General features: G+C 29.9%; 1 protein-coding gene and 1 non-coding gene across 2 annotated transcripts; both read right to left on the bottom strand.

Moving 5' to 3' along the window:
* Nucleotides 1–2,173: 2,173 nt before the first annotated feature.
* On the bottom strand, nucleotides 2,174–2,245 carry Trnac-gca. Its single transcript has one exon. It is a non-coding gene; the product is annotated as a tRNA-Cys (tRNA).
* Nucleotides 2,246–6,463: 4,218 nt separating this feature from the next.
* Nucleotides 6,464–11,735, bottom strand: LOC111633531. Its single transcript, XM_023378111.1, has 8 exons — nucleotides 11,728–11,735; nucleotides 11,547–11,594; nucleotides 10,374–10,588; nucleotides 10,194–10,294; nucleotides 7,269–7,428; nucleotides 7,091–7,204; nucleotides 6,910–6,996; nucleotides 6,464–6,844 (listed from the first exon to the last, which is right to left on the bottom strand). Exons 1-8 carry the CDS (start codon nucleotides 11,733–11,735, stop codon nucleotides 6,552–6,554), a joined length of 1,026 nt encoding a protein of 341 aa, XP_023233879.1. The 3' UTR covers nucleotides 6,464–6,551.
* Between the last annotated feature and the right edge of the window lie 431 nt (nucleotides 11,736–12,166).

Here is a 12,166-nt window from a genome sequence, read left to right as displayed (position 1 = left end):
CGTAATCAGTTCGTAATTTGTAAAGAAAAGTTACTTTCCATAGATGAGGTTTCTTCTCAAGAAATATCGCTGAGAGAAGCAGCTGCAGCTAATTCGAAAAGTGGAGGGCATGGCTATACACGCTGTCATTGCAAAAGGATGTGTTCCATGAATAAATGCAGTCGTAAAACAAGGAACTCTTGTGCAATTCAAAGTGCCATAACAGTTTAAGTTGTTGCAATAAATAAGATTGTATGGTTAATGTTACCTATGGTTCCAAAATGGCCGCGCTTCGGGTAGGTTCGTTTTGTTTCCGTTAGATTAACTACATTTTTAGTTTTTATTTATTTGTTTATTTATTTTGTTCAAGAACCACCGTGAATCAATAAGTAGTGACGTTTGGCACTCGCCGGCCTGCTGGCGGCTTCCCTCCGGGAGGAGTCCGTCTGGACCATGAACAGTCGGAAGCGCATCCATTTTGGAACCATACGTAATATTAACCGATTGGATAATGTTAATCACATAATTTATGTGTAAGTTTATTATTGTATTATTTTCTTTAATGATTTAGAATGTACTGTTCGTTTTAGGTTCAACGGTTTATTTACATGTGCTGTTACTTAAGCTTTCTCCTATTTTGACATATTAAAAAATTGCATTTTTGTCTTAACGTAATAAAAATATTTTTATTCAACATTCACCATCAGTGCATGCTGAATGTCGACATTTGCCGGTATAAGTGAGAAATAATGATATTTAGCAAATATTTTGTACATACACGAAACAACTGTGTGAATGCCGACATTCACGGAAGAATCTCGACATTTGCCAGATATCGGTCTTTCACAGTATCATATATATTGTTCGTTCGTATATAATCAAAGTGTATTTTTTAATAAGTTTCAATATGGATTATAGCATTAATTTTGATTTAAAAAACAAAACAGTTTCTTTCCTAATTTTTTTGTTAACATATTAGTTCGTCTTACTGATTACGAGTTCACTCGATATATTTGCTAGAGACGCTACGGTCGCTCTCAGACAACGTGTTTCTGTAGCTAGACGTTTATCTCGTTTCAGTTGCTTTTCTCACTGCACAAGATGGCTGCCACCACAATGGAAATGTGCGAAGTTGAATTCTTATATGATGTTACAGTGAAGTTATATGGTTTTGTTCACTATGAATTAATATTCTACTTGTAAATTCAATAAATATAATATATATATTTTTAACATNCTGCACAAGATGGCTGCCACCACAATGGAAATGTGCGAAGTTGAATTCTTATATGATGTTACAGTGAAGTTATATGGTTTTGTTCACTATGAATTAATATTCTACTTGTAATAATTTTTCTTTTAAAATACTTATTGTGCTACAATTTGAAAAAATTGTAGACCTATAAATTCTCACTGTCATCTGTCCATCTGTCTCCTTAATCTCGAGAAAGGAGTTATATAGATGAAATCTGAGATCAGATATGGAAACTTTAAGGGCAGGGAGCCTCGATTAACTATATACGAATTTCAAATGCATACCGGAAGTCATGTTATTTAAATTCAAAACTTTCCCATGAAAGGATTTACATAGATGACCGGCACAACATTGCTAACAGTAAAGTATCATGTACTGTACTTTACCGTTACTTTGCCGACAGTACTAATTTGAGATGGAGAGCATATACTTTAAATGAAATAAATTGAAAATATGATTATAAATTGCAGCCCGGCATTGTGACAATGTCACAATAAATAATTGCACGTTAGTAAACTAAAATCAGATTTAACAAAACGTGTATATTTGAAATATTTTATTATCTGCTTTATTTTGCAGAAAGGAGCTACATACATTAAATTTAAATTATTCATTTTATCTCCCAATTAAAGCCTTACATAGCAAAAACGAATTGCTTTTAAATGCTTCGAATTAAATTATTCGCAAAACATTCTAACAGCTGCACAGAGATCCTCCATTTTGGAACTGCAGCCCTGATCCATATGTATCATCAAAAGACCTTCCGCAGACCTAGATTTTTCTCATATTAACATGAAAAAAATTATCATGTTTTTTCATACATGTTAACTTTTCTTTAACATTAAAATTTTTTTTAATGTTAAAGAAACAGTTATACTCAAGAACTTATATTTTCTTAGTCTGTCTAGCAGTACGAATTTTCGAATAAATAAAAACAGAAGGGGGCACACGGAGTTGAACCATGGACCTCTCGATCTGCAGTCGAATGCTCTACCACTGAGCTATACCCCCACGACGATCAAGACTCCATTTTACAGAGTGAAATGTCATAAAGTTATGTATGTTTCAAGCGTATATATAAAAGCAATTCAGAATATACATTCAATTTCTTACTATACTCATATTTTATAAATATTCGTAAAATATTTGAAATATTTTCTGTTATTCTTGTTGTTAGTGATCAATTTAGTACAAGTACATCATCCTGTACTAAATTTTATCATATATATGTTACTATGAAAGACCGAATATTCTCCGTTGAATGTCGAAACATACAAAATACGTCGGTGAAAGACCGAATATTTGGTTAAAGTATTATGCATTCGAACAATCGCCGGTGTATGTCGGCAAGCACAGACAAGCACAGACAAACCTATATATATATATTATATATATAGATTTAGATTATATGATTTTTTTCATCCTAATGAAACTGTTTACATACAGAATCCGTGCTTTTCAATAAAAATATCTTTAAAAAGCTTTTGAATTTTTAAAAATATTCTTTACATCTCTGTTGACAAACTTCCACAGAGAAGATTAACACAACTCTAATGTATGTATATTCAGTGTACCAGAGCCCCTTCAGCCGCCACTCGAAAATATCGAGTGACGTTTCCACTTCTTAGGACGAGGACCTAGGGGTTGGATTTCGGGAAGCAGTGTTGGTATTATATGACAGTGTTGGTGTTATATAATGATTGGATGCGACGAACAAACTAGATAATGGTTCAATTGTAAATGTTACGATGAGGGATGTTTGTAAGGATGTGTTGTAATAAAACGGACGAAATCGTCCAAATCGACAAAACCCAGGATCCACTGTATCTTAATACAGTGGATCCTGGGTTGGGTCGTGGACTAAAGACCTCGATGTCTTTCTATCTTTTCTCCGCTCCTCTGCAAATATCACCATTACGTCGTCGGTCCTTTTTCTTATATCGTCGTCTATCTTGTCCATCACCTCTTTCCGGGTCTAAAATTCGTGCGGATTGATGGATTAATACCTACCTGGCGCCGAGGGCAGCTTATTGCACTCCAAACTGGGTCAGATGGAGCGTGTAATTTGTGGTACAGTACATCTGGCGCTAAGTATCTAGCAATCTTGTAATAAATTATTACGAAACAAAATTATTCGACTCGAAATCTAACGGCCCTACGACATTCTAAACTATAAATTCCGAAATAAACATCTTACAATTCAACAATCGTCTTTATTGTTTCTCTGATAATACCATCAACACAATTATTAAATTTTCAAGTCAACTATATGAATTATTAATTTTGTTTTTTATTTCAAAATTATTGTATTTCTACTATTTAGTATTTGAATAGTTGAATATTAGTTTGTCTTCATACAGTTTGAAATATCTGTCGGTAGCTTATATAACATAATGTTTCGTGTGATAAGCCAGATGAAACGTGAAAGGAGAGGAAAGACCGCTGATATAGTTGAATCTAAGGAGGGTATTAATAATATAGATGGGTGAAAATAAAGCATAAGTGTGCTTAAAAGCATATATCATTTCAAATTTCAGAAAATTTTATGACATTTACATCATAATGCTATTTTTACTGTACCCGATCTTATTTTATTTATTTTATGTTATCATTATTTTTACATATAAGAAATATAAATTTAAAACCTTAATAAATAAATATAAAATGTACTCCAAAGCATATCGAATTACTTTTTGATATTTTAAAATACGACACTAAGGAAGTTGATTTTGAAAGTCATCTATGAACTTTTCATTTGATTTTCGGTATCTGGAAATTAAGTTCCAGTCTAGAGAGTTTAGTAATTCACGTAAAGTTTGAATATTTAACTGTTGATTCGAAACTTTATGTATTTAATGTTTAATAAATTGACCGAAAAAATATGATATCGAGCTACTTATTTCTAATCAAGATACGATGTACGTACGTTTATCTGGTGAATGTTTCATCGAATTAGGACGCTTATTAGAATTAAGAAAGTATCGTGCGGAAATGTAAAAACCTGTTGTTAGATATGGAAAATTAAATACTTATAGATTTTTCACAGAGTAACACTTTCGATTCCACGCAGGTAAGTGCACGTACAGTACTGTACATCTAGTACTCTAGCCCACCAGAATCATGACACTGGCAGCTTCCTGCAAATCGATCTTCACAAAGCATTTGACAACGCAGGCCATGAGTATTTATGAGAATTATTACAGCATATTAATGTTGGGGAAAACTACCTAACATAAATCCAGCTGTCTTATAATAAAGCGATAAGCAACATCTTCGTAAATAACAGCATTTCGAAAGCCTGCAGTTTAAAATGCTCTGTGCGGCAAGGCTGCCTCCTTTCAATGCTTCTCTTTGATGTAAGAATCGAGCCATTCCTCCGCTTTTATTGAGAAACATCCTGACCTGAAAGGGTACAGACTGCCGCTTACACAGCATTACGTGATTAGTTATCTGGCATATGCTGACGTTTATCCTCTCCGCACTCACAAATATTAATTAAATTACTAGAATTCTCCAAGAATTTTCGGAAGCCTCCGTTACTAAAATTAACCAAAGTAAGTTCAAGGGACTGTGGATTGAAGTTTGCAATAATCTCCGGAATAATTACGGAGTAAAATCCTAGGAGTACTGTACATGTCAGGAAAAATATAAAATATCAGTGAAATACGATAATCGAAAAAGTACAAAGAGCCTCCTGCAAGTGGAGCAACCAAAACCCATCACTACTGGGTAAGGCAAAAATTGCCAATCTTTTTATATCAATAATTTTTTTAATTAATTTAATTTTTTTTAATTTTGTCGAAATTTATTTCTTCTGACGTGTTTTACAAGTTTCGAATCAGTCCAGCAGTCCAGCAATTATTTATTGTTACAATGTCACAATAAATAATTGTTCGTTACTTTCCACTTTCTGTTTTACAATCAACTAGCGGATTCTTGAAAGATTTACCTTTTGGTTGAAATACAAAGTAACAGTGAAGATCTTAGTGATGTTTTTTCCCAACTCCGTCTCGTTAAGTAGCCTATATACATATATATATATATATAGGCTACTAACTTCAAATAATAGTTTAAACCCTGAAGAAATACGAAAATAAAATCAACTGAAATGAAATTAAATAAATTCTGCTTTTATAAAATTATAATAATGTTGTAATAAATTCTAAACGAAAATTGAAATTTGAAAGGAATGAAAATGATGAGAAAGAGTAATTTAAATTTTTAATTATCTTGCAATAAAATGAGATATAAATATTTTCTAATTTTTAACCTCATTTTAAAATAATAATAATAATAATTTATGATAAACATAATAATTTAGATATAAAAGTTAGGGAACGAATGACATCAAATTGGACAACAATATAGCAGGTGACAGCTAGTAAATTGAAAGGAAAGGTCGCTTTTAAGTAATGTAAAAGATGTATTTTATTTAAAGAAAATCTTAAAAATATGTCAAATAAAAAAAAATTATAGTATAGAGCAGAAAGTTTATATCAACTTAAAAGAAGAAATCTATTTTTAAAGATCATGTTTTAAAGCAGAATTTTTACAAAGGATTTGTGTATTAATTTAAATGCCTATACATTATATTTGAGAGATAAAATAGGGAGGGATGCTTGAATCCTGTAAGTGATAAAATGATCTCATAATAATAGAATCTGTCATTAACCAAACGTGTACGAATGAATACAAAAATTATATTTTTATTATTGAAGTACTGTACAGTACATAAACAATTTTTTAATAGAATAAATTAACATTTATTCTGCTAATATGTTACCAAAATTAAAGGCTTGAAGCCAAGTATATCGATGCTGCTCATCAAGAAAGAATACGTTGAGAGTTAGAGTATTTTGACAAAAATGTGTTATTGTAATTTTAAATTTACAAAATGTTTAGCTAAACATTACTATTGTGTTCATTTATTATTAAACTTATAAAAAAAGTAAATAATTAATTAATTAAATTTTTCAATAAAAATGAGCGTATTTAATTAAATAAATTATAAATTAGTCTAAAACTGTATAATTAAATCAAATTAAATAATAATTATAATTTTCAGTTAATTGTCTTAATTCTGAAAAAATTTCTACAAGAAGTAAAATTGATCTTGACAATATTATAAGCATTAATTTAGATAAAATTTATACTTATACTTTTGTTACAGACATGGATTATTTCAATGATATTATTATATAAAACTATATTAGCCCATAATTTTCCTAAAAAAAAAATCATTTTGATGCTCGGTATAAAGCCAATATATAAATTTTGATTTTATTTTTTTAAATTATAATATTTAATGTACATAATTTTATAATTTTAAAATTAAAATAGAAGCTGAAATCATGAGAATTGAAGAAAACTTCCTATTTCCTATCCCATTAGGATAATTATAGTACTCTTCATCAGACGTATCGTTCGTGTTTTCTTTTTTATAATCATCCTCGCTAGGAAAATTATTATATTCTTGTGTAGAATGTTTTATAAAATTTTCAGTGTCTTCTTCAGTAGTACTTTCTGCTGTAGTAAATATAGTTTCAGTTTCCTCAGATGACATTTCTGTTGACAGGGTGTAGGGAAAACTTATTTCCTTCATTGTAATTTCTAAATGAAAATAAAATATATATAATTATAGTTCAGATAAAGAACAATTGTATTTATAAATTTACTTCTGGTTGTTTCTTCGTAAGGAAGCAATATTTTTAACATTTCGAATAATTCCTTTGTATTTCCATAATGTTTGGCAGCTTTCTCCACTAAAATTATTAAGAAAAGAATTAATTTTATTTTTTAACTTAGAATTTCAATTATTTGTTTATATGTAGAAGTATTAAGAATTATATAACATACAATTACGCCTATACAAAATTGTTTTAATTATATATACTCCAGTAAATTGTTTGTTAGATTTCCTGTGTGGAGCTATGTATTCAGTATCCAGTCCTCCATCATACCAAAATATACCTATAAAAATATTGAGTAATTTGGAAAAAATCTTTATATTAAATTTTATGTAAATATAACTGACCTGTTGTAGTTGGTAAGTGACTATTGTTACAAAAACAAGTTAAAGTCTGTTTTTCTACTTGTTGAGACTCACATCCTTGTAAACCACAGTAATAAAGCCAGCAACTTTTAGTAAAAATATTACATTTTTTACCCGTGACAAAATGGTTACAGACGCAATTCTGAAAGAAATTAAAAGTAGAAAATTATTATTTAATTTTCAAAAGCCTACCAAATGCATTCTTGACTATTCGGATTATTTGAAGCTGATGATTAAAAATAATTTTATGTGAAAAATAGCTTTTAATTGTGGTAAGATTATAAGACTAATAATGTTTTTTTTTTAAATTATTTTTAATCTTGTAGAAAACTAATCTTCGGTTCTTATAAATCAGAGATTGGGAACATTATTTCAATTAGAACGCTTTACATCTTACTTCAGAGTGATTTTATAAGGCCATGTGTATTGTACTGTACGTTGCATACACTCCCAACAATATATATACATATAAATTAGAAGCTGTTCCTATCTCTGTTGTACATAATACATCATTAAAATTCTCCAAGAGAAAAAAATATAATTTACGAAATGAAATCGCTAAATTCAGAAAACTGAAGTTATCCTTTATTCAGTAACATTTTAGGCAAATTCATTTATAATTTGCAATAAATAACTACGAACTTCATTAACTTTTCCGTTATAATTACAGATTCGTCACACACCTTTTTAATTTTTTATTCATTCAACACAGGTTCAATTATAATTGTTGCAAGCTGAGGATGGCCCTAGAATGGCCGAAAACGTAACTGAATAAAGAATAATTTCGGTTTCTTGAATTTAGCAGTTTGTTTTTGAAAATTATAACACACGAATAATTTTCGTATATTTTTATGAAAAGAAAGGTCGTCTCAGCTAACGAAGATCATGTGAAAAGAACGACAAAGAAGACTATAAGAATACATTTATTCGTATAAGNTTAAAATCTTTAGTTGAAGACAATTGCAGAAGAGACGACTTGAATATTTATATTATACAATTAATATACAATATATTATACAGTGTATAATATATTTGTGCTTATAAAACCCATTCTCTTTCATTTCTTATGCTGATTCTACAGGGTGGGAAAGAAAACTCAAGACCACTGCTACAGAATATAGAATGCATGCAAAGTTAATTCGCTCGTGTCAGGAAACACATTAGACTAAGGGGTAACAGATGTGTTACACACACGGCCGCCATATTGAATGCAAATCCGAAATTGTAAATGGGAAGGGGATCATGTGACACATCATTTAGGGTTCATAATTTCACAAGGAGTTCATTGCTGAAAGATTTTATAACTAATTAATTAATAATATGTCGAAATTTAAAAACTGCATATATTATTTTATAAATACAGTAAGACCCCGCTTAACACTACCTCGATTAACACTGATTCGATATAACGCGTCTGCTCGAAGCCTAAAAACAGTTCAAAATTTACCCCGATTCAAATTATCACGGTATTTTATTGATTCGTATATAATACGAATTCCCAAACACGAACCAATCAGCAAAAGGTGGTAATTCGCGTAGCGCTGTACTTTCCTTAAATATGTTTGTTAGGTGCAATTTTGGAAAAAATATAACACCAGGGATGCCATAGGCAATATCGACTTTGCTTAGCAAGAACTAACTGATAAATGCATGAATAGTGTGGAAGAAGATATGGCTAAAAGTATCCAAGAATTCTCAACGAGATGAGCCTATCGCTGTAGGTTGACCAAACTATTAATCGATACAGCAGAACTAGGAGAGTAGACGAGCAGGATATTGAGGAGTTACTGCAGGTGTCTGGTAAGAGCCTTACCAACGACGACCTTCAAGAACTGGCAGAACAAGGAATTCATGTAGAACTGGAAAACAGAGTTTCTGAAAACGAAGAACCCAAAGAACTTGTTACAGATTTCCTTAGTAAAGTTTGGTAACGATAACCGTAATCGTTGATCAAATTGTAGCGAATGATCTAGATTTTGAAAGGAGTGAGTCAAGTTCACAAACCCACTTGTTTCACAAATCACGAACGTTTATATTAACGATTAAAACTTACATACAGTTATGAATTTCACAAGCATACGACAATTACAATAATCCAGATATAGCAAACTTCAAATGTCAATTAAACCACAACAACAGGTCCGTCGAAAAGGACTCCTTGCGATATATTCCTTCAGACGTTGGTTACCGCACAGCGAGACGACCTTCTAGGCAAGCTTAAGAGAAGCTTAGGAGAAGCTTAACAAACTTCAGTTCCTTAGATATGTCGTCGGAGACTGAACTTCCCGCCTAATCTCAATCCTTTTATACGTGTTGAGACGAATGTAATTCCACCAATCAGCGATTAGTAGCGCTATCGAACGTCCGCTGGTCGTACGATGTTTTCTAGCCAATCCGAGGTCGAGTTTCAAAACTACTGACATCGCCGGATCCGCGTCTCCATGACGACGTCCGTTGGTCGTTTGAAAACAGGAAAAGCGCGGGAAATCGTACGTCCAGACAATTTATAGCGACAGTGCAAAAGCAAAACGAGGCGTTTTGGATGCGATCTTCCGCTACCGACATTTACTTAAGGAAAGAAAAAAGCGACTCACGACTTTATTGCAAAAGAACAAGAATTTCAGAAAAGTCAGGAACTTCGTCACAAAAATGAATTTTACATTTCTGTGTGCACACGTTTATGTGTTATTTAACATATATTATTATACAAATTAATATAAAATAACTTAAAATTAAAGTAAAAATCTGTTTATTTTTGATCGCGTATTCTCCTTTCCCTATTTACTCACTGTTAAAATAACCTCTTTTAACGCTGTTTCGTTTAACGCTTTGTCATCTAGGAACGTATCTCCCGCGTTAAGATAAGAATATAAAAATTTTTTAAAGTCACTCAATAATAAAACATACTCCTTTGATATTACAATCGCCTTCGACACAAAAATTCCACGACCAAGGTTTTATTATATCAAACTTCGTTTCAACACCCATTTCTCTTCCACATATTGTTTCTAAATATGATTTAAAAACACAAAACTTTAAAATGTTATTTAATATTTTAAATATCTTCATTTTGCATCTATAATTTACCTTTATTCAAATATTTAAGTAATGCAATGGCTTGCATAAGATGTTCAGAAGATAAAGCAATAAAAGGTTCGTTCTTAACGGCATTGCAACAGTCAAATGCTTCTGATAAAATTAGAGTTAACAGTTTTTCCGTCTCTTTGGAATATTTCTCTCTTGCACTTAACACAGCAATTAATATGATAAGAAAAATAAATATAAAAGCCGTGAACCTTACGCTAAAAAAAAAACAAAAATATAATAAAATTAACATGTAAAATCATACTAACTAGGCTGAAAATTTACTACAAAGTACTCATAATTAAAAGAGAAATGTAAATTTTGGAGTATTCATAGTTCCGTTTTATATCAAAGAAATACAATTTTATACAGAAGAAAGCCTTTTTATTGCTATTCTAATTACGAGTATTTTAAAATAAATTTTTGTCCTGCTTCTAATAATTATGCAGTTATACATTTTTAAAGTATGCTGATGTTATACAGAATTTTTAACAATAGTATGTGTTTATATACTGGAGATCTAATAAAAAATCGACTATACTGTGTAATCTTATGTTACTCTTGTGTAGGATAAATTCTGAAGACTGTAAAATCATCTTTGTCTTTAAATTATGAATATTTTATTATATATACAGTATATATATTATATTGAGTAACCTTCTATATACTTACAATATATATGGAAGGTTACTCAAAATAATGTCGGAAACTTTGAAAATTTACTTCTAATTGACTACATCGCCTCTATAACAAAAATAGATCAAAGAAAGCATACAAATCGAGATTTTTACAGTCTTTTAGCATGGATCCCGAGTAATCCTGCACACTTCAATGCGGTAATTAAATTCATGGCACGCTTTCTGCAACATATTTTGGTTGATCTGAGCGATAGCTTGTGTGATACGTACTCGTAAATCATGAAAAATAATAGGGAGAGGAGTACAAAAGCATCAAATCGTTCATAAAACTTCATAGGGAAAACTTTAAAAAGTTAATTTGAAATAAAACACCAATGTTAACGTCATTTTGATTATCCTTCTACGTAAAAAAACGTATATAATATACTGGTTCAAAGTAAACACTAAAAGCAAAGTCAATTTTCCTTTCATAATTGTGAAATAAAATGTTGTTTTACTAAATATAATATTAAATAAATAAATAAAAATAAATATTTACCAACATTTATTTCTTCTAAGAAGCTCTTTAATAATTATAAAAATAAACCTGGAATTTTGTTATAATTGAAACAATTTTAAATATAAATTTTTAAAATTGATAAGAATAAACTTTAATCATAATTATTGGCATTATTTTATTTAAAATTTAATTTATTAATTAATAGTTTAAAAATATTTACCTGAACATTTTTATTTAAAGTTTCTATTTTGAATAATTTTAGCAACAAAATTTCTTATTTCGTTCGAAAATCTTTAATAATAATTAAAGAAACAAAGAAAAAAAACTAATAATGAAGCGAGTAATAAGAATATAATTTAGTTATTTTAAATATAAAATTGGTAATTATATTTAAATGATATTATTATATTTTATTTTTATTAATTGTAGATAATAACCATTAAAGTTTTTAATACATTAAATTTTATTTAGTAGCAGAAATGATAAATTTTATTAATAACATGCCAAAAATTTAAAAATAATATCAGAAAATCATAACAGATGGTGCCACTGACTCTTCGTATCTGTAAAAATTGATATAAGTGGAGTCTTTTCCGACGTTAATATCGAATTTTATAAACTTTAAAGACAGATTGGGATATAATTTTAATTAAGAAAAC

The sequence above is a fragment of the Centruroides sculpturatus genome, unplaced genomic scaffold, assembly GCF_000671375.1.
Source record: "Centruroides sculpturatus isolate CEXI.00-Female unplaced genomic scaffold, Cexi_2.0 scaffold794, whole genome shotgun sequence".
NCBI classification, from domain to species: domain Eukaryota; kingdom Metazoa; phylum Arthropoda; class Arachnida; order Scorpiones; family Buthidae; genus Centruroides; species Centruroides sculpturatus.
Note: the sequence above shows the minus strand (reverse complement) of the source record. Positions and strands in the feature narration are given on the sequence as shown.

Coding starts and splice junctions, on each gene's coding strand:
- LOC111633531 (XM_023378111.1), bottom strand. Junction 10,589..11,546: donor CTTAGAAGAAATAAATGTTG/GTAAATATTTAT, acceptor TTTTTTTTTTAG/CGTAAGGTTCACGGCTTTTA. Junction 6,997..7,090: donor AATTTTGTATAGGCGTAATT/GTATGTTATATA, acceptor TAATAATTTTAG/TGGAGAAAGCTGCCAAACAT.